The sequence below is a fragment of the Fusarium odoratissimum genome (assembly GCF_000260195.1).
Source record: "Fusarium odoratissimum NRRL 54006 unplaced genomic scaffold supercont1.6, whole genome shotgun sequence".
Taxonomy (NCBI): domain Eukaryota; kingdom Fungi; phylum Ascomycota; class Sordariomycetes; order Hypocreales; family Nectriaceae; genus Fusarium; species Fusarium odoratissimum.
In genome coordinates, this window is record NW_022158692.1 from 1,499,370 (window position 1) to 1,522,827 (window position 23,458).

A 23,458-nucleotide genomic window follows, 5' to 3' on the forward strand; every position below is an offset into this window, starting at 1 on the left:
TCTTGGTGGCAAGACTACCTACATATATCATTCCTATCTTTAACTTATAAAATGACAATATGATTATCTAATGTTGACTCTGTTGCTGTTCTTACTGGAGGTCATAAATCATTGAGAGACGATTGCAAGGCCTGAGGTGTGCCTATTTTTTTGCGGCATACCTGAGAGCTCCCGGAGCTGGCTAGGCGGCAGAAAGCTGCTCACCGCCTAAATCATTAAGAAGCCAACCAATCAAATAGCTCGATGAGCTCACCTACTGGGGAAGTCAACAAGGCTCAATGTGAAGAATCTCAAAACCGCGACCACTAACAACCATCGACAAAAAGATTCAACATTTGCGACACGTTACGCACCACGGTGCAAATCTCGCAGCTTGTATTCTACACTCGCTGTCGCCTTTTTGATCAACATGCGATAGTATTGAACCATAAAAATGGCCGAGATCACCGCTTTAGATGCCCTCCAAGCTTTCCATCAAGGGCTTCTATCATTACGCGAAGGTCGCGTTGAAGGCGCAGAGGCACTGGGCAACGAATTCCTCGTCCAGGTCTTTGAGACAGAACTAGGGAAGTTATGGGATAAACCAGCAAGGAAAGGAGACAATAGAAATGCTGTCAAGTCTGGTAAGGAGTTTGTTGGCGCAACTCAAGGTCCTCTCTCATCTAACTGATTACACAGGCAAGGTTGTCATTGACGGTGACGAATACTCAATAAACGACAACTTCCAGCAAGACGTTCTCACCTTTTCTGACGAAGTAGAACTCGACGAGCTCGAGTCTACCCGGTGTTTGCTTGAATCCCAAGAGGACCCCGACACGCTGGGCCGATCCCTTCTCGAATGTGCCATTATCCGATTCCACCAGCAGCGAAAATACGTTTTGGATATTGTTAGACTTCTCCTCGAGCTAGAAGGCCTCGACGATGATCTCGCCGACACCGAAGCTCTCGAGAGCGTTAAGCTTTACGTGGCAGAACGTTTGCTTCAGCCAAGCATGGGGGCAGATGCCACAAAACGGATAGTACCTAGGTGCATGGCTTCCATGAAGGAGATTAAGGCCTGGCTTCAGAAGATAGGAGACAAAATCGCTGCTGCCCAGACTCTTGGCCAAACTACAACGGGGGGCATCTCTGAACAAATGGAGACTATCGAGTTTTCCAAAGTCAGCTTGATGCAACAACACGAGCTACTGGGTGTCATCCTCTGCCGGAGTATTGAAATGAGGCAAGGGTCAACACAAGACTTTCTTGATTTCGTTTCGGTTCTCCAGAAAGTTGATAGGTATGATGCTCTGCTGGTCCACCTTATACCATCAATTGGAGCATACATTTCGGTGTTCGGGTCTGCGGAAGGAGGATATGACCTCATCAAGGCTCGTGAGTTGAATGGCAAACTCTTTCCTGCGGACAGTCCTCTGTGGCCTTTATCTCAGCTACAAGCTGCTTTCCGTGCTTGGTGGCTCGCCGAGTATAGTGGTTTTTATGTGGATGATCCTCCAGAGGCTGCAATCCCCCCCAACACCGACTTGGATGAGGAGGATCGACAACGATCAAAAGCTTTCCTGGAGTCTTTGAAGGATGGATCCTTTGACTTTCTTCTCTCCATCGCTGCTGATGTTAAGTCTCCTGATTGGCACGACCCTGTGAGAGCAGGCATGCGCAAATGGCTCCAGCGAAAGTCTCCTGCACTAGCACCAGATGCGATACCGTTCGCCGACTTCTTCCAATTGACTCTGATGCTCCAGCTTGAAGTATTTGTCGATGGCTTTATCTCTAACCTTCCCGATGTGCTACGAAAGCTTCGTGTGGAGGAGGATGAGCAACGCCAATCCAGCCAGACTCACGAGCAGGATCTAGATCTCGAAAGATTCTTGTTGATCATTGCGTACGCTTACGAGGGCCGACCCGATGCTGCTATGAATTTTTGGTCCGATCCCGACAGTAACCTGGCTGGCTTCATGCATTGGGCTTCTCGTAGAGCGTCAACGCCTCTGGTAACAGCTTTCTGCGAGATGCTTCAGGCTATTTCGGAAAATGAGGAGTGCGCTTCCGCCGCACACGAGTTCTTGATGGATGAGGGCCATCATTCATCCGGGAAGATGAGAAAATCGCAGTCTTTAACATGGGCACAAATCTTCAGGGAGCTAGACTTCTTCTCTGCCAAGATAAGGCAGAAGCCAACACCGCCCCAGACAATTCGTTATCGAAATGAAAAGATGAGCAGTGATCAAGCAGAGACCGAACCAGAATCGGCCATGATGCTTGAATGCTACCTTCGATTAATGTCAAAGCTGGCCAGCGAAAGCGAGACAACTAGACAGTTTCTCCTTCACAACCCCAACTATAGCCTGGTTGAAACATTGTATGAACTCGCAAGCAGTCCCATTCCCCCACGTTTACGCGGCTGTACCTTTATGGCTCTACGAGCTTTGATGGCACGAAAGTCGCTTCAGGAGGGCATTCTTATGTGGAATTGCCTTGATACCTGGATCACAGGAGGGTACGCCTCTCATCCAATCACTCGCCAAGCTCAGCAATCACCAATTGTCTCTATGGACCGTATCTTTGATGAGATTAGCAATGGTTTTGAGGACCCTGAGTCTTTTATTCAACTCTTACTTTCTCTTATATCACCAGCCATCGATAGCAGCCCCCTCAATGACGGATTACCGTTCCCTGAAAATCTCGGTTCAGCTTCCCGCATGCCTGGTATCGAGGTTTATGTCGACTTCGTGATGGGACTGGTTTTTGCTACCAAGGCAAATGACCTTCAAGATGTGAACCAAACTCGCGTTCTTCGCCTTAGCTGCCTAGAGTTTATCTTGGTCTGCCTCAACACATTCAACGAGGATCTTATTATCATGGCTAATGAAACAAACATCAACGTCGATGGAGTTATCGCAACTACCGATCTAGCAACCTATGTCCGCATGCATCCTTTTGCCAGAGTGATGGAATGGATGTTTAACGACAAAGTCATGGCTGCTCTATTCAACACAATCCATCAAGAGCCTGTAGATGTTGGGAATGCTGTACCGGACTCTCCCCTTATTCTTGGCATCTTACGTGCCGTTGAGGTTATTAGCAAGGTCCTTGACCTCCAGGCCACCTATCTCGAGCTTGTTCGGCCCATCATCAAACTCCAATCAAACCAGCGCCGACCTCCTGTATCGAACGCCGCATTTGCCTCATTTGAAGATGGCCTGGTAACTCGACTGAACCTGGTTGTTGATCTGGGCAACTATTGTGGCATCGGACACCCAGACCTCACTCTTGCATGCCTAAAGTTGCTCGAGAAGATGTCTTCTTCGTCGAAAATTACTGCTGTCTGGTCAGGCTCTAATCGTCAAATGCACCGTAACAAGGCTATTGTGGCCTTGGAGGCGAACGGGGAACACGAAGCCATATCCCGATCATTTGTCTCGGAATTGATAACCCCTCTCGAAACTGGGCGTGAGGCAGACTCCCCAGCTTATGTCACCAAAATTTACATTCTCGACTTCCTATATCAATGCCTGCAAGAGACACCTCGCAAGCCGACGATTGCACACTTGCTTCTCGGCTTCAAGTGCGGCATTGACTCTCTGTCCGTGGATGCTAAGGGCGCCTTCGCTTCGAGAACTTCTCTGTTCCACACATTATTAAGACTGCTCCTGGAGGCTCCTTCTGGCGATGCCCAAGGAATGCGACAGTGGCTCATCGCTATCAAATCACGTGTGATGCGCATTCTACACATCCTTTGGGGTTCGCCCTTATCTGCACCTGTTGTGGTCGAGGAACTTCGTGAGAATGAGATCCTCTTCCACCTTTTGTTGCGCGAAACAGTCATCAATCCTGACCTCCCTTGGGAAGGCGAGAATGTCGCCATGGTGCAGTTCCCTGTGACAGATGGTGCTGTGGCTTTAATCGACTTCTTGTCTCTCCGAAGTATGGGCCTGGAATACATTGCTATGGAGCTTTGTAGCATAGCTCAGAACCGTATGCCCAGCGTGAAGCGCCGCATCTTTGAGGCTCTGAATGGTCAGATTATTGGAGAGGGAAACACACCTATACCAATTCCAACTATTTTCGACCTTTATGACTTCCTCCTCCCAGAGGGCGTTTGGGAGATCCCATTGCCCCCTCTTCAATACTATAAAAATATCGACCTCTCAGCCTGTTTAGAGAACGACGCGGACTCCAACCCAATCTACAACCTCGAACGTGTTAAAGAAGTCTTGCTTTTGAAACGAGGTGAGGCTCAAGTATCGGGGGCATTGATTGCAGTTCAAGATCTGGCCGCTATCGAACGCGAAGAAGGCATGATAATAGAGTACCTCATTTCTTCAAATCGACAGAAGCAGCTCACAACACAGAGCCTCAAGGTGCTGAAGACATGGACGAAACTTTTACTCGTTATGATCGAGTCGAACGACTTCAAGGGTTCAGCACAAACCTCTTTCTTCCTGCAGGCTCTGCAATCAATTCTACCCAGTTTAGAAGCATTTGCGTCTGAACGGCCAGATGAGGCTTTCGAGCTTGCACGACTGGCCAAGGTCTTACTCTTCAAGCTTGACCTCTCAGCGTCAGCAGACGACAAGCAAGGCTCAGCCATCGGTAATCTCGTGAGTGACAAACTCTTTCAACTTTTCCAGATCTGCTTGCAAGCTATCGGCAAGTGGGCTGGAACCCCAGAGTTGAGATCCGTTTACTATGGTATCTGCTACCGCTACCTGACTGGCATGGCTGATCAAGGATCTCTAATCTCGAATCGTCCCAAGACTATCAAGACGATCCAAGTGTATGGCGAGCGCTTGATAAATGTTATCTGCGATGATGCCTACGGTGGTGAAGCTCAATGCCAGACAGCGGCATTGATCCTACTCAACGCTCTCGTCAGCCTAGGCCGTCAGGAGAGCGATGACCATGTCGTAGAGACTCTCAACCGACTTAATTTCATCGGTATCATGGTGGATTCTTTGCGAAATATCATGCGAGAGTGGCATGAAGTCTTCACATCAGGTATGTCTTTGTTTGCTTCCTTGCCGAAACTACTGCTGACTCTTTCTTTCAGGCACCCCTGAGCAGCAGAATTACCAGAACGCTCGCCTTGCTCTACTCCTTGAGCTTGCGCAGACCCGATTCGGAGCCAAGTACATCATCCATTCCAACCTTTTCCGGTCACTTGAGGATTCTGGGCTCTTCGGAGCAGACCCCGAGCTTCAAATAAATAACACCAACCCTCGTGCTCTTGAGCAACACTATTGCCTTCTTGCTCAAGTCGTGCGCATTATCGGTGCCGCCCTTGTCTCTCGCGGCAGCCACAATGTGGTGCAGGGCCGCAAATTCCTCACAGAGCATCGGATGCTCGTCACGCATACGCTTAAACGAAGCGCGGGTATCGGAAGCGGCAACGCGGATGAGGGCCTGGATCAAAAGATTGAAGAACTGGCTGAAGGGCTAATGGTTATCATCGCAGCGACACGGTTCCTTGAGGTAACGCTTACTCAATCCCCCAGATACACAACCAAGCAACTAACAAACTCGCAGTTCGAGAATGAAGTCCTTCCTGAGCCGAAGCAGCAGAGCCACGGTCTCTTCCACTAAGCCAGTCTAAGAGAAGGAGAGATGCCTTAGATATAATTTGCAATGACATCAAGGAATGTGTGTCAAGATGGGATATAAGCTGTAGAGTTATGCGGCGTTGACAGGATAGCATGGAATGGAATATGCGTTGAGTGTGGTTTAGTCCGTATTGGTGAAATAATCAAGCACGTTAGTACCAAGACAAGACATGAAAAGCGACCCCTCATGTTGATTTTACCTGTTGTGAGTCTAAGCGCATGGTGGGAAGAGGAATACAGGCTCTTCTACACTTTTTTATGACAAGCAATTGGGATGGGTATGCTTTCAACAAATGGGTTTCACATATTCTGACATCTTACATATCGATTCATAATGACTGCTTCAAATATTCGACACCTAGGGTCGGCACAAAGCAAATCAAACTGTATCAGAGGTCTAAAGTCTATGTGCCATATACTGTTGCCTAAACACCAAATGGTTAACCCTATGGATGAGTCTGTGTCCTTTCCATGGGTACGGCACGATACGTATCCCTCGCCTACCTAAGGTAGGGTAGTTACTCCGAGTGCGCCATTTCCTGAGCGACGCAACAACCGTAGTCGCGTATTAAATCAATGCAGTCCTATGTTCCCCTTATCCCTGTAAATGCTGGGTATCTTCATCTGGCGCCCCAAAGTGACCCGCCCGCCGTAACGTTAAAGAAAAAAACACTATATAAGCCACGAGGGCGTGTGGCGGTTAGCACAATCCCGTACCTGTGACGAGTTCCAAGTATCCACGGATGCCGATTAAACGGAGTGCCACGTAGCAACAACGTTGGTGCATTAGGGTTAGCCATCAAACTCTGAAACAAGTACTCAATTGCGCTATGAGTTCAGAGAATCACAACCTTCGCCGTTGTAGATGGTTGTCGATCACATCAGGACAGTGTATTGGCCTTGCGCTTTCCTTTCCGTGTGGCAGTCATGAGCTTCAGTTCAAGGGGCCAATATCCCTTGGTCTTGCTGTTATAGCTCTCCCGAGGCTTCATGTCAAGTTTTTGACGGCACATGGGACACTTTCCTTTGGTGACGTCGACATGAAGAGACTGGTGCAAGCAAGAAGCGCAATATAGATGACCTGGGGCTACGTTAGAATCTTATCATGAATCTTCAAAACCAGAAGCGAAATTACTTACCACAATGTGTGACTGTCAGGTTAGAGCAGTCGTCCATACAGATGACACATTGAAAGGCAGCAAGCTTGACGCGATCATCCTTTTCTGGCTTTCGGACTTCCTCGAACACTTCGTTGTTCTCGGTTAGATCGATGGTGTCGAATTCGGCTTTGGGTTCAACGTCGATGGGGGAACGAGTAGGGCTTGTGCCAAATAGCTCTTCAACATCCATGTCTTTTCTGGTTGCGGGTGACTTTCTCTGTCTCGACGTCGGTCTTGGGGGGGCCGCGGGTGCAGCAGTCGTCGATGTTCGTCGTCGCTTACTCGCGTGCGCTGAACCAGTTCGAGCAGCCGCAGCTGTAGTACTCCGCCGAGTCGCGGGCGGCATAGCTTCAGAGAAGGAGCTTGCGGGACTGTCAAAGAAGAAGTCGTTCTCCTCGAGGGAGTCGAAAACAGGCAGCGATGCTTGAGATTCGCCAGTAGAGTTGCTAGCCGAGGAGAGCTGGGTTGTTGTTCGCTCAGGGCCGAAAGGGTGGAGGATGCAGTTGGTGGACGATAATTCTCGTGGAGCAGCAGTGGCCGTTGTACTTGTAGTGGTGTTGGTGGATGCGGTGGTGTTGCGGAATGCACGATGCGGCGTGGAAGCCTGAACGGTTGATTGAAGGCTTACGCTATGGGACTGACTCGGCCGTGAATCGGGGTTCGTGAACGGTGGGTACGATGAAGGTGACGAAAAATCACCATCAGCAAGGTCGGCGAGGAAATTGTCTTCGATTTCGGAAGCGAGCAGTGAATTCTCTAAATCGGCGTTATGCAAAGACTCGGGGTGGCCATTCTCCCAGGAACCTATTGGCGGAAGCTCAATGTGTGTTGATGATGCGCTCGCTGGCTCTCCCCAAGGTGATGTTTGGATATTCTGGGATGGAGGGGAATGGGAGTGCCTCGGCCGTTGGGTGGTTGTTAACGGGCTTGGAGTTCGATAAGTACGGAGGCGAGAGTTGGAAATCAATGGTGGCAAAGAGAGGTACGTTAGAGGTAAAGACGATGATGTTGTTGTCTGGCGAATGTGGGAGCGGCTCGCACCACCACCACTGCTGCTGCTATTGCCACTGCTGCCACTGGTATTGGCGCTGGCACTGGCACTGGCACTGATTTCATCAATCTCCAAGTCGATTGTCCTCTGAGAACGCGAACGCGGTTGTGTATTTGGGTGTGGAGCTCCAGCTCCAGCAAAATCAGGAGGTGACACTATCCTCGTGGTGGTTGACATGGAGATTGTTATCGGAGGAGAGTAATAGGCGTTTGCCGAGTCCAAAAACAAGTCTGCGTTGCCTATTTCAATCGGTTACAAAGGAACGTCAGGAGTTGACTTGCTACCATTGAATACGTGGGGACATTGGATTCGGCTAGAGTGTGGCAGAAGCAAGAAAAGACAAAGGCAAGGCAAGGAAACAGTGTCCAAAATAGTAGGTAGAGAAGTGAAGTGAATTTGAATTTCTAACCTTGCAACATATAGGAGAGTAGAGAATCCATATACAAGAATTCTTGCTCCATTGTTGGTGGGCGTCAATGTCACGGGAAGGGAAGAAATGGTACAAATAGCGTGGAGATGCACCACTCTTTAAACCACCCGCTGAACCCGGCCTGGCTTTGGGCGGGCCGTCTTGGTCTTGGGCAGGGTTGAGCTTGGACTCGGGCTGTACGAATCGGACCCGAGTTGAACCAGAAGCTGGGCTGGCTGATAGCGAAGGGATGAAACAGGTCAATACAAAGACACAAAGACGCGCGATATGTCAAGAGCAGGGAGAGTAACAGGGGCTCTTTGTATCGCAAATGACTTTACATGCAGCAGAGGATGAAAGGGTAAAGAAGTTGGGGATACCAAAAGGATATCGGCAACAGACAGTATGAGAAATAACTTCCATACACACACATAATAACTCAACCGAACTCAAATGACCGGCTGCGGGAGCTGAGCCAAGCTGATGTGAATGGAAGTGAGCGTGAGCCAACGAGGGGTTTCGGCTCTGCCAGCAGGAAGCCTCTTATTGCCATAAAACATCCATGCCAGCAACCCGGGATTAATACCTAGCAACCCGGGTATGTACCTAACCTTATCTTGCTCATTCGCTGTTGTCTATGGAGTGAGTGAAGCAAACATCATTCCCTCTCTGTCCACTCAACCCAACCTCCACGTAGCAGCAGCCGATTTGACTGTTGACAGCCACAGTCACAAGGCACCTGACTTTGGTGATATCGTCTGATATCGAGACTGGGGTATACATACTTCTTGCCAGTGTCATCATTCCACCATCACTCGGATGATGGCGTTCACGCTTGCCTTGGACACGTTCGGGTCCCTGCATGATGCATATCGCAATAGCCTCGACGATACATTCCATACGCAAGTGATACCAGAGTTTGCTCAAATCGATGTTTCCATTCAATACAACTCAATAGTGGTGCTCTGTATCGCAAATCGTATTCATGACAATTTCTATCTGCTTTGTGGGGTGGGATACACGAGTCCAGACGCCACCAAAACTCTTTCCAACACACAGGAACCTCAAGCTGAACTAGAGAATCCCTCAAGGGATGGACGGGTATTTCCTCTAGTGTTTAGTTTCATATCCTGGCTTTCAAGCTAAGCATTCATCTTGATAACATAAGGGTAGGCTGAAAGGGCATTTTCAAGGTCTCGTGGATGGTCTTGATGTGAGCTTCACCACTCTATCATTTAACTACAAGACAACATAAAAGTACCTAAGCATTCATCATACGAGATTCATATCTCCCATTAGCAGACAAGCCCTCTGAAGTAACGATTCTGGGCTTTACAACATCCATATCTTCAAGGACATCGAACCCAGTAACTAAGTATAGTAGGCATAACTTTTCGTGCGCCCCATACTACCTAGTAGATTGGAGGACAGGAAATTGCAAGAAGTGAGACGTTCATAGCAAATCACCCCATACAAGTTTTTTGGCCACTATACTTCAAGACACCATCCGTTATCATGTATTCTGCCATATCTCTTCTATTACAAACCCTACTTACCTTGCTTCAAACCATGCCCCTCCATCTTTTTAGACCCTTTGCATCCTATTCCCCACTCCTATCTGAAGCACATGGAAAAGACCCACCAAGAATGCACAGCGTCATCCACTTAACAGGGGGTGTCACCTCACTAATTTGGTCAAGATCCATCCAAATGCTAAATTCATCATCCTGGCCTCTATCTTCTAGGGCTATCTCTTGCTTCTATCAACCACAGCCCGGATATAGACGAAACACTACCGATACATCCTAGCGGATCAACTACAGTATCAGAAGCCGTGATGCTATCGTACTGCACCTAATTATGCTCATATCGGCTTCTGCCCAGCCGTTGCGCGGTTCGACGCCCAGCTTCATCCGAGTTGCTCGACACCAGGCTTTTCGTCGTCATGCTTTGCGCGCTCATGTCCGATGGCTGGCTGCTGTCGCCGACAACATCAAATCGAACCCAAAGGGCACGCTTGCACGTAAGAAAGGATGGATCATTTACAACCCTACCAGACTAACTTTATTGCAGTGCCCTCTGAAGCCCGATATAACGAGATAGGCGTCCAGCAACTCAGCTCTCACATATTTGACCAAATTTTCCCTGATGGTGTCAAACCTCCACCACAAGAGCTGGTCGAGTTATCAAGAGACCATTTAAGGCGCCATGACTTGCTTGGAAAGAATACCGATAAATCCGAACCCATAGCTTTCGATCTTCCCCCTCTCCAAGGGCGCACACTTGATGAACATTTTCACAAACTCGGGGTGGATTGCGCCGAGCCGTATCTGGCATATGCAAAACAGTTCGCCCGCGCCAATCCACCACCAAAGCCTCGAAAATGGATACATCAAAGCGGTTGGACGAAATATTATCCTGATGGGCGTACCGAAAAAGTCGATGCGCCTGATGAAGAGATGTTGTCGTTTGACACGGAAGTTATGTGGAAAGTTAGCCCCTTTGCTGTGATGGCCTGCGCTTCGAGCCCGACTGCCTGGTATGCGTGGCTGTCGCCGTGGCTGTTGATGGAGACCACCAATGATCGACAATTGATTCCATTAGGCGACCCGAATAAGGCCAAAATTATTGTTGGACACAACGTTGGCTTCGACCGAGCGCGGGTGTTGGAAGAGTATAGTGTCAAGCAGACTCGAAATGCCTTTCTCGACACAATGTCGCTCCACGTCGCTGTAAACGGTATGTGCTCTCAACAGCGACCTACCTGGATGAGACATAAAAAGAATCGAGAACTACGGGATCAAGTTGCGAGCAAGACTCCGGACCATGATTTAGCGGTATTGATGACCAGTGGCATGCATGATGAAGAAGAGCTCTGGGTTGAACGAAGTTCCGTTAACTCTCTCCGTGATGTCGCCAAGTTTCACCTCAATGTTTCGATTGACAAAGCTCTTCGTGACGACTTTAGCGAATTGGACCGGGAAAAGATCCTGGAGAGACTAGACCAGCTTCTGGACTATTGCGCTGCCGACGTGTCAGTCACTCATCGTATTTACCAGATTGTTCTCCCCAACTTCCTAGAGACCTGTCCGCACCCCGTCAGTTTCGCAGCCCTCCGGCACCTTTCGTCCGTCATTCTTCCGGTTGATAAGTCGTGGGATGCGTATATCACCAATGCCGAAGCTACGTACCACAAGCTCAATGATGCCGTTGAGGAACGACTTATTAGTCTTACTGATAAAGCGTTGGATGTCAAGGACAAGCCTGAGGCGTACACAAACGACCCCTGGATGCAGCAACTCGACTGGTCAGGTCAAGAGATCAAAATGGTCAAAGGCAAGCGGAAGAACGACCCCCCAAGACCTGCAGCTAGGCAGAAGAAACCGGGTATGCCTAAGTGGTACAAGGACCTCTTTCAATCCAACGATGCCCCTATCAGCATCACTGTTCGAACGCGAATCGCTCCTCTGTTACTAAGACTAGCTTGGGACGGGCACCCGCTGTTCTGGTCTGACAAATATGGTTGGACATTTCGAGTACTAAGAGCGGAAGCCTCGAAATATACAGCTAAACAAATGATCGAATGCAAATTCGACGAGAAAGAGATCCATTTACGTGATGACCATACCCATACCTACTTCAAACTCCCTCATAAGGATGGCCCGACGGCTCGCTGTGTGAATCCAATGGCAAAGGGCTATTTGGCTTACTTTGAGAGCGGCGTTTTGTCCTCCGAGTACTCATATGCTAAGGAGGCTTTGGAAATGAACGCATCATGTTCTTATTGGATCAGTGCGAGGGACCGCATCAAATCTCAAATGGTTGTCTATCAAGAAGATCTTCCGCATCAAGGCATGCAAGCTGAGACTGGGCACAAAGGCGGGGAGGCCAGTGCCAGCGGCTTTATCTTACCACAAATCATTCCAATGGGCACTATAACTCGCAGAGCAGTCGAGAATACCTGGCTTACTGCTAGTAACGCCAAGAAGAATCGAGTGGGCTCTGAGCTCAAGGCAATGGTAAAGGCGCCTGAAGGCTACTGCTTTGTGGGAGCAGATGTTGATTCGGAGGAGCTTTGGATTGCCAGTCTTGTCGGCGACGCAACCTTCAAGCTTCACGGCGGAAATGCTGTTGGGTTCATGACCTTGGAAGGCACAAAGGCTGCCGGCACCGATCTTCATTCACGAACCGCTTCGATTCTTGGCATTACCAGAAACGATGCCAAAGTTTTCAATTATGGACGAATCTATGGCGCTGGTCTGAAGTTCGCAGCGACTTTGTTGCGGCAGTTTAACCCCAATCTGTCAGAAAAAGAGACACTGGAGACGGCTTCGAAACTATATGCCAATACTAAAGGCACCAAGACCAACCGCAAGGTGCTCTACAAACGACCCTTTTGGAGAGGCGGCACCGAGTCATTTGTCTTTAACAAGTTGGAAGAATTCGCCGAGCAAGATAAGGCAAGGACGCCAGTATTGGGAGCTGGCATCACTGAAGCTCTTATGGGACGATACATCAGCAAAGGTGGTTATCTGACATCGAGAATCAACTGGGCTATCCAATCATCGGGTGTTGACTACCTCCACCTGCTCATCGTTTCCATGGACTACCTGATCCGCAGGTTCAACATTGATGCTCGACTTGCTATCACAGTTCACGACGAAATTCGCTATCTAGTCAAGGATACGGACAAATATCGCACTGCACTTGCTCTGCAGGTCGCCAACCTGTGGACCCGTGCCATGTTCTCTCAGCAGGTTGGCATTGAGGACCTTCCTCAGTCATGTGCTTATTTCTCTGCTGTGGACATTGACCATGTGTTGCGCAAAGAAGTGGACATGGAGTGCGTCACTCCGAGCCACCCAACCCCCATTTCCCCTGGAGAAAGTATCGATGTCAGCACACTTCTGGAGAAGGGAGAAATTGCAAGACTAGATCCTGATATCGTTCCGGATGCGAAGCATGCTCCCAGACTAGAACAGATCAAGTATACTCCCCGAGTACCTATTATGCAGGGTATTCAGGAGTCAGCGCAAGAGTCAATCCCCTTCCTCAAGGCCCAAATCGTCAGTGACGACGCAGAACTTCGAGAGCTTGTCAAAGACGTCCAGAAAGCCAAACTAGCTGCAGCGCCGAAGAAGGACAAGCCGTTAAGCAAGAGAGAATTGCAGAGCGTGTTACCTTACAGAGCATACCCGAAACTGGTCCCCATGGAAGAACCCGTCTCTGTATCGGAGGCCCTGAAAGTCAAGCCCAGTGCCTACGAGACCAGAAAAATGACATGGCCGAAATACTCGGGCAAGAGCTGGAGCCAAAACTCGAGGATGTAACCCTACCCACGCCCTTGAGGAAACTCAGGATAGCGTAGTTGTATACTTCTTTTGTACACATTGTTTGGCGATGTATTATAGTTACTCACGCGGAGACGTCTATTTGGTTGTATGGATATGTATGATTGCATCTGGGACTGGTGTTTACTGTTGGTTGGGGGTCTGAGGATGGGTTTCAGGGGCGTTAAAGCGAAAACGAAAGGTCGGGGCTGCTGTACTATGTATATTTGCAAACCATATGTGTAGCTCTTTGCGTTATCCTTTAATTTTCATGTTGGTTAATACCATGGATTGCTTTGCTCTAATGTTGCTTCGCCATATCTATTGATTGCCGACAATTCATGTCGAAGCTACCTAGACACCAACTAACGACGCTGACATGGAACTTAAGGTGAGCGGGCGAAGGCTTGGCGATGGAAGGATCAAAGATTGACCCCTGTAGCACATCAAGCGGAGACCTCGTTTTGAGTAATGTGTAGTACTGTTATTGGCTTAATTAGCCTGGGCACAAAGAGACAAGGCAGAGCCTCAGTTGAATGTTCTCATAAGTCCATCAGTCTGGACAGTCAAAAATCAGGACCTCATTTACACTTGAATCAGAGTGTGGTGTTGCTGTCTTGAGCCTCCAAATTGAGTGGAAAACAAGCTCATGTCTAAAAGCGTGATGACGAAAGTGTCCCGCGCTAAGTGGGAACGGTCTCCACTAAAGGCTCCTCGTCATCCCTCGTCGCATGTTTCGCTTTCCTTTTGTGTTCCTTCATCAATCTCAACGAGATCACAAAAAAGCTGTCGATCGATCAGGGGAAACTTATCCCTTTCGATTATTTCTCTCATTGACTTGCTTTTCTCAATCTTTCTTGCGCCCCCAACGTCATTCACTTCTTGTGCTGTCTTCACCACACTAGACCTGTCACGAGCCGAACGATCGACCCCTCAGTAACTAGGTATAGCTTGTCAAACCTCCCGGACCGTTTCGATCGAGCTAGTCAATACATAAGACGAATACGATCGATCACTGTATAGTAGTTATAGGGAAAGAACACAGCACAGTGATTATTCATTCAGCATCATGGTGTCCGTCGACGAAGCTATTCAAAGACTGAAAGAGACTCGGCCCCCCACCACAGATGCCTTGACATACCTCACCATAGTCGAAACGAATCTATCCCCCGAAGTTCTTCCAACTCTAGAGGAGATTCTCGAAGATGCTAAGCTTACGAGCGATATTGGCTGGGACCTCGTGGAGATGCTAATCTCCGTCCCTGGTAGCCAAGGTTGCCTCGAGACCGTTGCCCGCCTTGGGAACCCCCGCGAGGTCATTATCAAGGTGCTTGAAGTGCTTGACTCCAAGGCCGAATCTTCTGAGGCCGGCGATGCCTCTGCGAGCGCAAATTTCATCACTCTGGTTGGCATGCTGGGCATCCTCCATAGAAGACTGCAGGTCAAGGCGCCATCACGATTCCTTCATACGACACTGCAGACCGTTTACCGAGCATACAACCCCCAGGGTGCCGAGACGACAGCCGCAGTTATTGATCTCGCACGGTCTCTTTCTGGCAGAAAGCGACCACCGCTGCCCACTCGCCAGTCCAGCACCAAGCTCGAAACACCATTTCAAGACAGCGATATCTCCAAGAGCGCACCCGATCCTGAGGCAGATGCAGGTCAGGCCGCCGAGGGTGAGGCTGAACTAGTATCGCGCCTCTTACAGTCATTTGTTACGAGTATCCTCGAAGCATATGTCAACTCAAATAGGCTAGAGTGGGCGGCACGGCACTTGGAGTATTACAATCCGGAGAGGATCGTGCCAGGGAAACCTACTATGTTGCAAGCTTTCAAGCAGGTCGACGAGCTCCAAGCCAAAGATGCTTTGGTTGGACAGCTGGTTGTAAGTGGCAATGACCAATGAGAGATCTTGGCACTAATGTTCTCTCAGTCTGTAGCTCGCGATCTGGGTCTAGCGAAGCTACCGTCAGCTGAGGTCAAGAAGGCCTTGCAGTCACCTTTTGCTGTGAATCCACTTGAAGTCGAGCCTGATCCTAAGAATCCTGAGGGTATCAAACTCTCAACTGGTGGATTTCTTTGCTTGACTGCTTATCGCATGTTTGCATCAGATATCTTTGATGCCGACTACGAACAACCTGACGCTTACATCTTTCCTGAGCATCACAATTTGCTGAAACGATTCCTCGGAGATGACCCTCAGACGCAGATAGAGAGCAATCCTGGAACTGTCGAGGCCTTGCTAGTCATTGCACTTTGGCTCCACGACCAGAAGCGCATTATTGGACCTAAAGGGACCGACGATAAGGACGTAACCTTCATGTCGTACCATCACTTACTTACGCTCATTTCCGTCTTCCATCCATCATTGCGGGTACGGAATGCAGCCACCGTGCTGGCGGGTCACATCCTTCACGAAGATCCCCACGAGGAAGACAGGTTGGGTATTTTGGAAGACTTGTTGGAAAACTGCATGTTCTCGTCACTGAAAGCATGCGCAGTGACATGGCTACGCGAAGAGATCATTGCCGCCCGCAAGGCCGGCTCAACGGGCCGCTTTGCCGATCCGGACTGCCTCGACACACTTCAGTATACCCTCTTTGAGGATCTCGAGTCCCTCGCCGAGACAGATTTGGAGGCCTTGTGGGAGTTTTGGGTCCAGTTCGCACCCTTTCACCTTCAGGTTGCCAATTTCGCTCTGTTCTTATTTGGTGGTCAAGATTTCAAGCACTTGGTTCCTGCTGGAATGGCCGCAGCAGTTGAGCATCGATACGCAAGCCCCTTACTGGCAGCCGCCAAGCGCCTGAGAGAGGCAATAGATAAGAAGGAGATTGATGGACAAGGGCAAGAAGACGAGGTTTCGATGCAGCTAGGCATCTTGACGGATACCCTCGAGCGTGTTCCATTGCAGTAGACCTTGATGACTGTGGATTATAGGAGCGTTGCAGCTGAGGTCGGGTCTATCGGAGTACGGCATTTGTAAATACGTAGTACATGGCGATGTCTGCAGTGTTTTCCGGTTAAGAAACATAAATATGTCATTATTTATATTGCGCACTCTGTATCACAATGACCATCCTCAACATGTTCTTCGAGGCTGGTGTTTTCGGGTTTGTGACTAAAAACTAAATTGACATAAACTCAGTTGAACATAAGTATGCTAGTCTAGTTAAGTAAAGATCACCTGTTCTCTTTCGGTTCGATTATTAGAGGTCCTACCAGATATCTCGCGATCAGAAATTCGGGTATAGGGTAGTGCAAAATAGCCTAAGCTGCCCGGAGCATACAGTCCGTAGAAGCCAAGCCACGACTCAGGCAAACGAGGCACAGGGAAATTAGCCTTGTTTCTGTCCCATGTTTCTATTACTGAGTTAGGGTCTTCAGTTCTGTCGCTACCTGATGTAGGTAGGTAGTCGGATGACGATGGCCAATTGCTGCTCCAGGTTATTGGTTAGGTGAACATGCCACTATTGGTTGAGTTTAGAACCGGAAAGATGACTTACAACATTGGTTACTGGACGCCCAGATCGAGATGTGTAACTCATTGACTCGTTAGAGCCACACAACTAGGCTGGCTGGCTGGCCTTGAATTGGTATGTTCGACTCATGCCTGTTTGGTGCCAGAGCAATGCGATGCGATGCAACGCATGAGCATAAATGCAGCCCTTTTGAAGCTTGAAACGCGGCATCTGTCCCGAGAGGACTAAATTAGCGGTGCATCATCGACGATTCTTCGCCTGTTCCTTGTTCTGAATGAGACCTTGTGTGACCCCATCAATTATTTTAGCCTTAGTCTCGCGGAGCAAAAGCAGCTAAAACCGCCGAACGCCAAGGGGTCCCGCTGTGGATAACACGGCAAGTGACATCATTGTATCCTTTTCAACCAGAATTTGGGGAAGGAGCATTGACATTGAACGTCAAAGAGGCCCATACCTGACTTCACCTCGTGACGCCTCATGGAACGGGACGGCTCGGAAATTGTTAATGACACCTCGGACTGCCTTGGCCCTGATCATAGATTCTTCATTTCTTTCACCCTTTGTACACTATAAGCCTGTAAATCATGGGCTGCTATTCGCGACTCCGGTAGCAACTAACATACCGCCAAGTTTGCGAACAACGCACTACTCTATGTTTCTGTGACACGATACCGACGCCAGTTCGTCACAGCAGACATCGCGATATATCGTTTAATTGTCTTTGACCAAACAACTTTCCTTCTCGCACAACTCAAGAAATACACCACAAAACCTTTGAAAAACGAAAGGAACCGGTCATACAGTGCCATGGATTCTCAACAAGAAGACCCCAACAAGCTTAAACTTGAAGTATCAGAGCAACACCACAACAACGACGATGGACAACAATCTACAACACTAATCACGGATACTCATGGAGATGTCGCCTACCCTGCTCCTATCCCACGCCCAATACAATCCCCCGAAAGTCCGTTGTCGCCGCGAAGCCCAAAGGAGAACATCGACCCTGGCGACGGCGTTAAACAAACACCAGTCCAGTCAGAGCCTGCACATCTGCCAACGGCAGACGATTCAATCTCACCTAAGAAGTCGCCAGCCCAAAAGAGTCGACCGAGACCGACCAAGTCCTGGCAGACTGAGCAACCGCGGCGCGCTCATCACCACCGTTCCTACTTTCGTCCCGGTCCAGCCAGAGCTGGCACCTCATATTTGAACAAGGCGATCTGGGAAGCACCAGAGGACCCAAGGCTCAGCTCAAGTGATAGTTCGGTAGCATCGGCTGGCGAGGATGAGCCGCAAACCAGCCAGCAGGAATCTCATCATAGTGAGCACAAGAAGAAAGCAGGCGAGAAAGCAAGTAGGAAGGCGAGCCACGATGAGGGTAAATACGGCCATTTCAGCATTGGTAATCAGAACTACCAAACATCCGGCAAGGTCAAAAAGGACGGTCGTTTGCGCATCACGGTCAACGAAACTGCAGGCACTGGATACTTGACTAAGGCTCTGGGTGCAGCTGTCAATAAGGTTACTCCTGCAAAGGCTGAACAAGCGGACAGGGTGTCAACTCTCAAAATTCCCGAAAGCCCACGCCGGTCATCTTCTTCAACAGCTGTTACGGATCCCAGACCTCAAGCACGCTTAAACATTGTGATCATGGTTATTGGTTCACGAGGAGATGCCCAACCCTTCTTGAAGATAGGCAAGGTTTTGAAAGAGGATTATGGACACCGAGTACGCATCGCTACACATCCAGCGTTTCGCGAATTTGTCGAAAAAGATTCCGGTCTTGAGTTCTTCTCTGTCGGGGGTGATCCATCAGAGCTCATGGCTTTTATGGTCAAGAATCCAGGTCTGATCCCAACGCTTGAGACAGTCAAGGCTGGAGATATTGGGAGACGGCGAGCCGCAATGGCCACCATGTTTGATGGTTTCTGGCGAGCATGCATCAATGCCACAGACGACGAATCGGACCGCCAGAACTTAAAGATGATGGGCGAAAAGGACCCTTTTGTCGCGGACGTCATTATTGCTAACCCTCCAAGCTTTGCACATATTCACTGCGCCGAAGCACTTGGTATTCCTGTTCATTTAATGTTTACCTTTCCCTACACACCTACACAAGCTTTCCCTCATCCCTTGGCAAGCATCAAGAATTCCAATGTGGACCCTGGATATACAAACTTCATCTCTTACCCCCTAGTCGAGATGATGGTATGGCAAGGTCTGGGAGATCTGGTCAACGAATTTCGTGTCAAGACTTTATCTCTAGATCCTGTCTCGACTCTCTGGGCTCCAGGTGCAACATATCGCCTGCATGTGCCATTCACATATTTGTGGTCACCGGGTCTTGTCCCAAAGCCACAAGACTGGGGAAGCGAGGTTGACGTGGCTGGCTTCGTATTTCTTGACTTGGCTTCAACTTTTGAGCCACCGAAGGAACTGGAGGAATTTCTAGCAGCTGGGGAGACTCCAATCTACATTGGGTTTGGATCGATTGTTGTTGATGATGCAGACAAATTCACACAAATGATCTTCAAAGCTGTTGAGTTGGCTGGAGTTCGTGCCCTGGTATCTAAGGGCTGGGGTGGACTTGGTGGTGACGATGTTCCGGAGAATATCTTCATGCTTGACAACACCCCCCATGACTGGCTTTTCCCGAGAGTCAAGGCATGCGTCATTCACGGAGGCGCCGGAACAACAGCCATTGCGCTCAAGTGTGGCAAGCCTACAATGATCGTTCCCTTCTTCGGCGACCAAAACTTTTGGGGTAAGATGGTGAGCAACGCAAATGTTGGACCGGAGCCAGTGCCATACAAACACCTGAACGCCGAAAAGCTTGCTGAAGGTATTGAATTTTGTCTTACTGAAAAAGCAAGAGATGCTGCTGGAGCAATCGCCAAACGAATCGCAGAGGAGGGTGATGGCGCTGTTAATGCCGTCAAAGAGTTTCACAGACAGCTGAACCTAAGGAGCCCGAGTCTCTTGCGATGCTCCCTTCTCAAAGATCACACAGCCGTTTGGGAGTTGAAAAACACCAATATTAAACTGGGTGCTTTGGCTGCCGACATCCTAGTGGACAACGGCCTGTTGACCTGGAAGCGCCTGAGACTTCTCAGGCATGTGGAATGGAATGACTTTGAAGGTCCCGGCGAACCTGTCACAGGAATTGCCGGATCCATAGCTAGCACAGTCGGTGAAGCGTTTCACGGCGTTGCAAGCGTTCCTTACCATTGGGCAAAAAGAACAAGATCAATCAGCAAGAAGAAGAATCAGAGGAATGCTAAGAAATCTAAGAAGTCGGGCAACAGCATAACACGACACAATCCGGCGGACTCTGATGACCCAGTGGATGCTGCCTCGTTGCGCACTGAGACGACAGCTGGGGACACCGGAGGTCAGTATGTGGGCGACATAGCGAGCGGTGTGGAAAGGACAGCTACTGCCATTGCCAAGGCACCAGTGGACCTCTCGATGGCACTCGCCCAAGGCTTTCACAATGCTCCTCGACTCTATGGCGACAATACCGTACGACGTCCCATTCGAGTGACAGGCTTCCATTCTGGCCTCCGGGCCGCCCGGCATGAGTTTGCGTATGGAGTCTACGATGGCTTCACAGGAGTAGTTCGCCTGCCGGTTCGTGGAGCAAAAGAAAATGGACCGATTGGATTCGTCAAGGGCACAGGTATGGGATTGACAGGCTTGGTCCTCAAAAACCTCTCTGCTATTGTTGGCCCGATCGGATACACACTCAAAGGTGTCGTGAAGCAGGCTGAGCGGTCCAAGACGCCCCAGAAATACATCCGCCGGGCTCGCATTGTCCAAGGGCAGAGGGAGTATAAGGCGCTCCCAGAAGACCAGCGAAAGCAGTTGGAAAAGGAAATTATGGAGGGATGGCATATAATGGATGAGTTGAGAGAGAAGATCCAGGATTTGGAGAAGCAAAGAGGCATAGCGGGACAGATCGATCGAGTTCTCCTCGACACGGAAGCCATTTTCGAAGACGTGGACGTTGCCAAGAGATCCCTGGAAGCGCTCAAACAGGGAAAGGCCCTAGAAGATGTGGTAGACCCAGATCGAGACCGAGGTCGTGATGGAGGAAAATCCGAGCGAAATCGAAGTATGTCGATTCGGAGATCGTTTAATTTGACAAAGAAGTCGAGGGAGGAAAAACGCCTCACATCGCTGGCTGATGCCGAGGAGAGCACAAAGACAGGCGGGGCAGATGAAGGACCTGCTGAGATGGATAGACTGACCGTGCCAGCAAGGTAGCATCGTTTGCTCGTGGGGAAGTGCATGGCGTTGGGTTGCTGTGGTCTTTGAACGCATATCATATACCCAAGGATCCTGTTTTAGACTATAGTCACTGTAAGCTTATTGAACTGTATAATTTCGTGATAAAAAGTGTCATTCTTACGTGTCTGTGCAATGACTGAGTATCTCCTTTTTTTCTTCTTCTTTTTTTGGTTTTGCGTTGGGATCATTTTTGGTCTACGTAATATGCATCTCTGGAAAGAATTGACCACTTTCCCAGATAATAAAGGTATCACTGCGTCGTATTGATAAGCCGGTAGTAAGGCCTTCATAGCGAACTTGCGACTGCTTGATTTACCGTCGTCGATCATAGTCCCGATGACTCCGATGCCGGTCGTAGTCCCTGTTCCGATCACGGTCATGGTCGCGGTCTCGGTCTCGGTCACGGTCACGATCACGATGTCCATGCCTGCTGTCTCGATCCCTCTCGCGTTCACGCTCACGCTCACGCTTGTAACTGTCCTCATGGCGGCGACCCTCTTTTCGTTTACTCTCCTCTCGGCGATACTCGTCCAAGCGCGGTCGTCTGTTCTTCTTTCCGCTCTGATTCCACCCGCCAAGGTCCTCTTCACCCTTAAGCTCCTTAGCACCAAGGCCGATTCGGTTCGGACGTCGCTTGACTTCCTTGACTGTACCGCGAGGTTTTCCGTCCCAGCCCATACCGCGGAGAAGAGCTGCGCCGAATTCTTCCACTGGCATGGCTTCATAGTCATCAAGCGTGGATGTCTCTCCTGCTCCTTGGATGTCGCGACGGTAGGCGTCCGCTTCGGTTGGATGGATGATCTTTTCGTCCTCCTCCTTATTGCCTAGTAGAGCGTCCATTGCTTCGTCATCTGCTGTTCGTTTGGGCGGTGGCTTTTTCTGGTCGCCATCATTGGAGACTGGCTTCTCCTTAGACTCTGATCCAATATCCTTGTTGTCGTCCTCGGTTTTCTCCTTAATCGTCAGACCCCATTTGAGTCCCTTGTCCTGATCCGCAGGTTCCGTCTCGACGGTTGTGTTGTTTTGCTGCGCTCTTGCCTCCTCGGGCAGCGAATATTTGCTCTTCCTCTGAGCCTTGGCCTCTGATCTCCAGTCGTGATTTGGTTGTCGGACAATCACATAGTCCTTCTTTTCCATCCTCGAGTCTTTGGCCTTGCGCTCCGTCTCCGCTCCGTCCACCCCAAAGCCTGTGATCTTCTCATGCCGTCCTCGATGCTCATAATCATCATCCTCAGAGTCGGAAGCGACCCCCAGAGCGTGTGATCGTGGCCGCTTCCCTAGCGACGAGGGTGGATTTGGTTTTGATGCTTTCTTCGAGTTGTTATTGTTCGACGTAGCGCCGAACTTGATTGCTATTCGCGGAGCCGGAGGTTTGCTTTGCTCGGACATTTTGGCGGATATTTGTTATTGAAACTGTGTAAGTTCATTTGAAGAGATGGAATTATTTTTGGAAGACGTCAGCTGCACTGTTGCGCGCCTTATTGTGGCGGTGCTCGATCGGGCCAACACAGCAATGACACCTTATCTCAATGCATTTACGGAGGTCGGTCTCAAAAGTCTTTGCCAAAGAAGACCATGGCTGGTCGACCTATTTTTGATAAGATACCAGAGATATATCTAGCGAGATAATAGTCGCTAATTATGATTAAGTTATAGTAGTTGCAGTTAATAAAATACTTAGAGATTCTCCCTAAATACCTTATAATTATAAGGTGATTACAAGGCAGTGCCTCTATAGACTTTCTTATCTCTTGTATACCTCTGTACCTGACAGAGATTAGTAATTGTGGCGTAAGTCATGTTGGGCAAAGACTTTTGAGAACGACCTCCGTTACCATGTGTACCATTTGTACCAAGATATAAAATAGCCACATTTAACAGGAAACATCGTAGATAATTATTATTGAAAATTAGATATCTCTAGACGGGTGATATCTTGTATATTAGAAAACTTCTTTTTCTTTTAAACTTATAGATCTCCAATCTTTTAAGTTTTCTGTACTTCACCAAGGTACTTATGATGTTCCATATTGCAAATAAAGTGCCGTATTGTGAGACTTTCCAGGACCTCCTCCTCGGGAACTTGTCGGATAGCAACCTTTTATTTCAAGTCCAAGACCAGTGGCTGAATAA

At 49.1% G+C, this 23,458-nt stretch overlaps 7 protein-coding genes across 8 annotated transcripts; 5 read left to right on the forward strand and 2 right to left on the reverse strand.

The window, feature by feature from the left end:
- The first annotated feature begins 269 nt into the window (after window positions 1-269).
- On the forward strand, window positions 270-5,995 carry FOIG_05157 (uncharacterized protein). Its single transcript, XM_031203641.1, has 4 exons — window positions 270-623; window positions 679-4,998; window positions 5,051-5,472; window positions 5,527-5,995. Exons 1-4 carry the CDS (start codon window positions 434-436, stop codon window positions 5,581-5,583), a joined length of 4,989 nt encoding a protein of 1,662 aa, XP_031067220.1. The 5' UTR covers window positions 270-433; the 3' UTR covers window positions 5,584-5,995.
- On the reverse strand, window positions 5,878-8,772 carry FOIG_05158 (uncharacterized protein). 2 transcript variants are annotated; one of them, XM_031203642.1, is made up of 3 exons: window positions 8,221-8,772; window positions 6,740-8,050; window positions 5,883-6,681 (listed from the first exon to the last, which is right to left on the reverse strand). In XM_031203642.1, exons 1-3 carry the CDS (start codon window positions 8,270-8,272, stop codon window positions 6,482-6,484), a joined length of 1,563 nt encoding a protein of 520 aa, XP_031067221.1. In that variant the 5' UTR covers window positions 8,273-8,772; the 3' UTR covers window positions 5,883-6,481. The 2 variants fall into 2 exon arrangements, with proteins under 2 accessions (XP_031067222.1, XP_031067221.1); XM_031203643.1 differs by having other exon boundaries at window positions 5,878-6,681; window positions 6,740-8,772.
- An 83-nt stretch (window positions 8,773-8,855) lies between these two features.
- FOIG_05159 (uncharacterized protein) lies at window positions 8,856-9,493 on the forward strand. The gene has a single exon (XM_031203644.1). The coding sequence runs from the start codon at window positions 9,040-9,042 to the stop codon at window positions 9,364-9,366; it is 327 nt and encodes a 108-aa protein (XP_031067223.1). The 5' UTR covers window positions 8,856-9,039; the 3' UTR covers window positions 9,367-9,493.
- A 406-nt stretch (window positions 9,494-9,899) lies between these two features.
- Window positions 9,900-13,851, forward strand: FOIG_05160 (DNA polymerase gamma, mitochondrial). Its single transcript, XM_031203645.1, has 2 exons — window positions 9,900-10,243; window positions 10,294-13,851. Exons 1-2 carry the CDS (start codon window positions 10,081-10,083, stop codon window positions 13,548-13,550), a joined length of 3,420 nt encoding a protein of 1,139 aa, XP_031067224.1. The 5' UTR covers window positions 9,900-10,080; the 3' UTR covers window positions 13,551-13,851.
- Window positions 13,852-14,278: 427 nt separating this feature from the next.
- FOIG_05161 (uncharacterized protein) lies at window positions 14,279-16,831 on the forward strand. The gene is made up of 2 exons (XM_031203646.1): window positions 14,279-15,438; window positions 15,487-16,831. The coding sequence occupies exons 1-2, from the start codon at window positions 14,620-14,622 to the stop codon at window positions 16,465-16,467; spliced, it is 1,800 nt and encodes a 599-aa protein (XP_031067225.1). The 5' UTR covers window positions 14,279-14,619; the 3' UTR covers window positions 16,468-16,831.
- A 597-nt stretch (window positions 16,832-17,428) lies between these two features.
- Window positions 17,429-21,438, forward strand: FOIG_05162 (uncharacterized protein). The gene has a single exon (XM_031203647.1). The coding sequence runs from the start codon at window positions 17,840-17,842 to the stop codon at window positions 21,299-21,301; it is 3,462 nt and encodes a 1,153-aa protein (XP_031067226.1). The 5' UTR covers window positions 17,429-17,839; the 3' UTR covers window positions 21,302-21,438.
- Window positions 17,470-22,893, reverse strand: FOIG_05163 (uncharacterized protein). Its single transcript, XM_031203648.1, has 2 exons — window positions 21,447-22,893; window positions 17,470-21,386 (listed from the first exon to the last, which is right to left on the reverse strand). Exon 1 carries the CDS (start codon window positions 22,712-22,714, stop codon window positions 21,638-21,640), a length of 1,077 nt encoding a protein of 358 aa, XP_031067227.1. The 5' UTR covers window positions 22,715-22,893; the 3' UTR covers window positions 17,470-21,386; window positions 21,447-21,637.
- Between the last annotated feature and the right edge of the window lie 565 nt (window positions 22,894-23,458).

Coding starts and splice junctions, on each gene's coding strand:
- FOIG_05157 (XM_031203641.1), top strand. CDS start 434: ATGGCCGAGATCACCGCTTTAGATGCCCTCCAAGCTTTCCATCAAGGG. Junction 4,999..5,050: donor GCATGAAGTCTTCACATCAG/GTATGTCTTTGT, acceptor TCTTTCTTTCAG/GCACCCCTGAGCAGCAGAAT. Junction 5,473..5,526: donor CAGCGACACGGTTCCTTGAG/GTAACGCTTACT, acceptor ACAAACTCGCAG/TTCGAGAATGAAGTCCTTCC.
- FOIG_05158 (XM_031203642.1), bottom strand. CDS start 8,272: ATGGAGCAAGAATTCTTGTATATGGATTCTCTACTCTCCTATATGTTG. Junction 8,051..8,220: donor ACTCTCCTATATGTTGCAAG/GTTAGAAATTCA, acceptor CGATTGAAATAG/GCAACGCAGACTTGTTTTTG. Junction 6,682..6,739: donor CCTGACAGTCACACATTGTG/GTAAGTAATTTC, acceptor ACGTAGCCCCAG/GTCATCTATATTGCGCTTCT.
- FOIG_05159 (XM_031203644.1), top strand. CDS start 9,040: ATGATGGCGTTCACGCTTGCCTTGGACACGTTCGGGTCCCTGCATGAT.
- FOIG_05160 (XM_031203645.1), top strand. CDS start 10,081: ATGCTCATATCGGCTTCTGCCCAGCCGTTGCGCGGTTCGACGCCCAGC. Junction 10,244..10,293: donor CCCAAAGGGCACGCTTGCAC/GTAAGAAAGGAT, acceptor ACTTTATTGCAG/TGCCCTCTGAAGCCCGATAT.
- FOIG_05161 (XM_031203646.1), top strand. CDS start 14,620: ATGGTGTCCGTCGACGAAGCTATTCAAAGACTGAAAGAGACTCGGCCC. Junction 15,439..15,486: donor CTTTGGTTGGACAGCTGGTT/GTAAGTGGCAAT, acceptor ATGTTCTCTCAG/TCTGTAGCTCGCGATCTGGG.
- FOIG_05162 (XM_031203647.1), top strand. CDS start 17,840: ATGGATTCTCAACAAGAAGACCCCAACAAGCTTAAACTTGAAGTATCA.
- FOIG_05163 (XM_031203648.1), bottom strand. CDS start 22,714: ATGTCCGAGCAAAGCAAACCTCCGGCTCCGCGAATAGCAATCAAGTTC.